The 5888-nt window shown below is 38.9% G+C and overlaps 1 protein-coding gene across 1 annotated transcript; it reads left to right on the top strand.

The window, feature by feature from the left end:
* The first annotated feature begins 4414 nt into the window (after positions 1 to 4414).
* Positions 4415 to 5383, top strand: LOC103300968 (olfactory receptor 7A17-like). Its single transcript, XM_008157887.3, has one exon. It carries the CDS (start codon positions 4415 to 4417, stop codon positions 5381 to 5383), a length of 969 nt encoding a protein of 322 aa, XP_008156109.2.
* The last annotated feature ends 505 nt before the right edge of the window (positions 5384 to 5888 follow it).

Genomic DNA, 5888 nt, shown 5'->3' with positions numbered 1-5888 from the left:
TCTTTCTGTCCATATCAGTGCCCTAAGGGAAATGACATACTCAGAGGGGGAGGTAACAATGGAAACAGTATCTAATGAGCAAGTATAGGTAGCTAACAATATCTCCTCTGCTGCATGTGCAATCTTGATCTGGAAAGAACATGGTTGTTGCTTTGGATTCCTTAGTTGCTGGAGACCGACCAGTGCTTCACTCCTTCCTGCTCACTTGACGGGGACAGAGCTTCAGTCTCCATCATCAACCATCAAGAGGAATTTAGACTTCCACACAGAAATTTTTTTCTAGAGCCTCATCCAGGTGAGTCTGAGAGCCCAGTAAGTACTGAAGGAAAGGTTCTGAGAGAATGGAAGATGAGAATTTCTACCTGAGGTCACCTGAGAGCCTAACCAGCCTCACTCAGAGCCCAGAGATTGCCAGTTTTGTTTACTAATGAGTTTAAAAGTAACATATTTAATATTTTAAAAAGAGAACTGTTCATTGGACTCAACAATACAAGGATATTGTTGACAATTACATGGTGGGAATGGAAGTCCAGTTGGATAAGACTGAGGAAGGAATGGGGGGCATAAAGTGGTTCCAAGGAAGTTTTGAAGTTCAGGGGAGTCGTAAAACAGTATTATATGTGAATGTGTAAGCAGTGAAGTAAGGGCATTTAAATTTTTTTCAGATGGGGTGTATTTGAGCAAATTCTGTATTTATTAAAAGGATCCAGACCAATGTAGGTAGAGTCTATCTTGCAACACAGGCTCTTTAGACATATATTTCAAAGTATCTCTCAAAAGGAGCATTAATTTCTAATTATTTGATTTCCTGGGAGGATGAATATATTTTTTAGTTTATAGCCATTTACTTTCTACCATGCAAATTGTCTTTGGAAGCACTTTGTTTTTTGTTTGTTTTATTGAATTTATTGGGATGACATTGTGCAAGTACTTTGTTTTTATGTATTGGGGTCTCAATGTTTTTATTGGTTTTTATTGCATTCTTTCAAAAAAAGAAGCACATTTTTTCACCATGTTTTCTCTTTTCCATTTAATTTTTGTATATATGTAAAGATGTATTTATGGTATTGTGTGAGAGTTTATAAATTTTGTATGCTCAAATCTATCAGTTGATCACATTGTGTTCCCTCATTGCTTTTGAACATTGAAAGCTCTTTCATCCTCAGTAGTAATGAATCATTTTGGCATCTGATTTCACATCTACTTTTTGTTATTTCTACCATTTTTTGTTTTGTGATTAGATCTATTTTCTGAAATAGCAATCATCTTCTGTGATGTTTTGAAAAAAATTTTTTATATTCAACTGAAGATCACCTATATCTTTTTCATAAGTATGATGAGTCCATTTATGTTTATATAGGATGAAATTATAACTTTAGATACTATTTCCTCCACTGTGTTTTAAAGAATATATTTCATAATCTTTTATGTCCTTTTACCCATTTCATCTTGAATTAGAGATGAATTATTATGATTTTCTTTCAGCTGTGAATATTATATTTTATTCCATTTTATTCAATTTCATTTGAACTCACTATATATAACATAGGTTTATTTTCCCTACCAATATTTTATTTCATTAATTCTCTTTTTCTTAAAATTTGTTTCTATGCAAATGCACACATTTGTGAAAACATATAAGTGAACAAAGGAGGTGAAGTCCCTGCTCATTTGACCTTACACTAAGTGGAGAAGGCCAGGTGCAGTGAAGTAAATGTGTGTATGGCACAATGTCTTTAGTTATAAACACATGAAGAAAGGGGATAGGTTATCTGGCTTGTGTAGGATTTTATAAAGTATGATTTGGGGAGGACTTTGTGGACCAGAACCAGAACTAGAGTGTAACCATTGGGTATGTCACAAAAGAGAGAATAATATCCTGAAGATCAAGAACAACAAAGGAATGATGCCTCAAAGAAAAGTAAGAGAAGGGCCAGCCTCATCCACTATTGCGACATATGAAAACATGAAATAGATACAGGAATAACAATCAGATCAGGAGGTGAGGGGGATGCAATGATGAGGCCAGCGGAGCAATAAAGGTCCAGTCAGTGTGTGGTCTCTTGAGCCCTAGGTAACTTCAGCATCCACACTGGCTGCCTCTTCTCTCTAAACTGGCTCCCTGCTGGGTTCTTCACTCACTATTTTCCTCTCCTTTGCAGGAACTGTTATCCTTTTAAAACTATATTTTCCTTTACAGCATTATTCCAATTTTTAACATGTCTCACAGTATATGCCTTTTCCATTGTGATCAGGCATGGGTGCACATGAAAACACACAAATACACATGAATGTACACACAGAGAAATACAATGAGAATTATCACCAGTGATACCCATATATTTACTAACAGGAAGGAACTGTGGTAAACTTTTGTAGCTATTGACCAAATATGTCGACCACATTAGGAGGATGGACATTGCTGCCCTCTCTATTTGGGTGAGAATATTAACATTTAGAATGGGTTGGTTGTCTCTCCAAATTCAAACAGCTAACATGTGGCAGATCCAAGTTTCAAAATTCAGTTACATACCCCAGGCTGTGTGGCTCAGGCTCGTCCCTAGTAGGGGGCATGCAAGAGGCAGCCAATCAATGATTTTCATCATTGATATTTCTATCTCTCTCTCCCTTCCTCTCTGAAATCAATAGAAATATATTTTTAAATATATGTTACATAGAAACAAAATTAATAAAGTGCAATGAACAACTTTTGGACAAGGGATTCCCTGTGACTTGAAATTTCATATCAGAAGAAAGGCCACCTCATTTGCCCACATCCTGACACCATCTCTCATCGTTCCACTCTTGCTCATCCCCCTCACCACGCTGGCTCCATTTTGAACCCTGAATATCTGAAACAAGTGTCATGGACTTCGCACTGGTTCTTTCACCTGCAGGGCATAGGCTTCATAAAAACTTGTATGTCTCCTGCTTTCTCTTCCTTGAGCTCCCTGTTCATATGTTATCTTGTTCTTAGGTTTCCCTGAACTCACAGTAATTACACCCCACATCACTGTTATACATGCTTTTTGTTCTCTCGTAGCATTGTAACTGCAGCATTTCCACCATGTTAGGTATGCCCATTTATGTGAAAATCAATATATTTTATTCCTAGTCATGACCACCAGCACTTGGTACAGGCAATGATACACAAATTTCAGGATTTCTTTTTCTGGGATTTTCAGAGGAACCAGCACTGCAGCCCCTCATATTTGGGCTTTTCCTCTCCATGTACCTGATCACTGAGTTGGGAAACCTGCTCATCATCCTGGCCGTCAGCTCAGACTCCCACCTCCACACACCCATGTACTTCTTCCTCTCCAACCTGTCCTTGGTAGACATCTGTTTCACCTCCAACACCGTCCCCAAGATGCTCTGGAACATCCAGACACAGAGCAAAGTCATCACCTATGTCTTGAATATCTGAAACCAACGTTATCCTCAGGAACTTTGCTCTGGCTCTTTCCTCAAACAATTTTCTAAATAACCTCGTGTCTCCCACTCTGACTTCCTTAAGTTCTCTTTTCAAATGCTACCTTATTTGCAGGTCTTCCTGAACTATCAGTAAAAAATAACACCCATCCATTCTCTTTTATAACTACTTTTTTTAGGGCACCTGACACCATCTAACATTATATGGTATTTATTTTGCATATAGTCTTTCACCACCATTATATTCTAGTGAGTTTGCTTCTCAGCATCCTACACCTTTTTCTTAAGATGGTCAGTACTCAACATATATTCCTCAGGGACATGAAAGCATTTCTCAATAAAACTGTGAAATACATTACCTCCTTGGGGAAAACAGTCTGAATGTACTTAAACTCCTAAATCAGAGATGTCACAGGGGATGCCTTAAAGGGGTATGATTTGTAATATATATATATATATATACATATATATATATATATATATATATATATATATATATATATGTGTGTGTGTGTGTGTGTATATATATATATATATATATATATATATATATATGAAATATGCTTATTAACCAGGACGCCATAACAGGTCAACTGGACAGGAAGAAGTTGCAAGCGCAGCGTGGGGGGAAGGGCGGCAGGGGCCCCCGCACCTGCGCTGCGGGAGGGCCTGATCAGCAGTGACCACAGCTGTTTCAAGGGCCGGAGAGGGAGGCAGGGCCGGACCGGCAGTGGCTGCAGCTGCTGCGGGGCCAAGGGAGGGAGGCAGGGCCAACTGCAACTCGAGGGTGGGCGGCACCACACAATTTCAAATCGCGCTCTGGGCTCCCAATAGATAGATAGATAGATAGATAGATAGATAGATAGATAGATAGATTACATTACCACAAAATATAAATTGTAGCATTTCAATGGTTAGTAATGCCCATTTATATGAAAATTAATTATAGTATTTTTTCATTCTTAGTCATCACCTCCACCACATGGGACCAGGCAATGACACAAGTAGTTCAGAATTTCTTCTTCTGGGATTTTCAGAGGAACCAGAACTGCAGCCCCTCATATTTGGGCTTTTCCTCTCCATGTACCTGATCACTGTGTTGGGAAACCTGCTCATCATCCTGGCCGTCACCTCAGACTCCCACCTCCACACACCCATGTACTTCTTCCTCTCCAACCTGTCCTTGGTAGACATCTGTTTCACCTCCACCACCGTCCCAAAGATGCTATGGAACATCCAGACACAGAGCAAAGACATCAGCTATGAAGGCTGCATCACACAGATGTATTTTCTCACGCTCTTTGGAGGTTGGGACAACTTCCTTCTAACTGTGATGGCCTATGACAGGTATGTGGCCATCTGCCACCCACTGCACTACACAGTCATCATGAACCCCCGGCTCTGTGGACTGCTGGTTCTGGTGTCCTGGATCATGAGTGTTTTGAATTCCTTGTTACATAGCTTAATGATATCGAGACTGTCTTTCCCTTCAGAATTAGAAATCCCCCACTTTTTCTGTGAAATTAAGCAGATGATCAAACTTGCCTGTTCTGACACCTTTCTTAATGACACAATGATGTATTTTACAACTGGGCTGTTGGCTGTTGGTCCCCTGGCTGGGATCCTTTACTCTTACTCTAAAATAGTGTCCTCCATATGTAGAATGTCATCAGTTCAGGGGAAGTATAAAGCATTTTCTACCTGTGCATCTCACCTCTCAGTAGTCTCCTTATTTTATTGTACAGTCCTAGGCGTGTATCTCAGCTCTGCTCCTACCCGCACCTCACAGTCAAGTGCGGTCACCTCAGTGATGTACACCGTGGTCACACCCATGCTGAACCCTTTCATCTACAGTCTCAGGAACAAAGACATAAAGATGGCTCTGAATAGCTTCTTGGAGATGGCAGGTATAAAAGGGACAATTGTTTTGGGGCTGAAAAAGTGCCCTTGATTTCATGGCTCAACCCCTTGAAACCAGAAACTGTGATTGATCATGTGGAAGAGAACTGGATCCTTCTCTTTATTGCCTGGCGTGTCCATTTTTTGTATTCAACTTCTCTATATAATATAAGTAACTCACTTTATCAAGCTTCTGGTCTAATATATAAACAGTTTTCTGTTTTTACTGTTTTTATACAATCTCAAAGTTTTTCTCAACCTTGCATCAGAAATATTTGGAAATTTTCATATCTTCCATGGGACAACTTGGATTTCTCTAAAATAATTTCTTCTCAATTGACATATATTATGCTAAGACATTTTCCTCTAGTTTTCCTGAAAAAATCATCAGGGTTGTATTACTCATATGGACAAAACTATATGTGTCATTCAAGGACTTATATTTAATTATATTGTACAGGAAAATATGAAACCAGTTTTCACTTTGTATCTGTCATTCATTTTTATATCACTATCTCTTCCTGATAATGTAGATTTTAAATGTTGTTCCATTTAAG

Source organism: Eptesicus fuscus, chromosome 6, assembly GCF_027574615.1.
Source record: "Eptesicus fuscus isolate TK198812 chromosome 6, DD_ASM_mEF_20220401, whole genome shotgun sequence".
Classification (NCBI taxonomy): domain Eukaryota; kingdom Metazoa; phylum Chordata; class Mammalia; order Chiroptera; family Vespertilionidae; genus Eptesicus; species Eptesicus fuscus.
The sequence above is the reverse complement of the archived record's forward strand: the minus strand, read 5'-3'. Positions and strand labels throughout refer to the sequence as shown.

What these genes read in the sequence shown, in the direction of transcription:
- LOC103300968 (XM_008157887.3), top strand. Translation starts at nt 4,415, where the DNA reads ATGGGACCAGGCAATGACACAAGTAGTTCAGAATTTCTTCTTCTGGGA.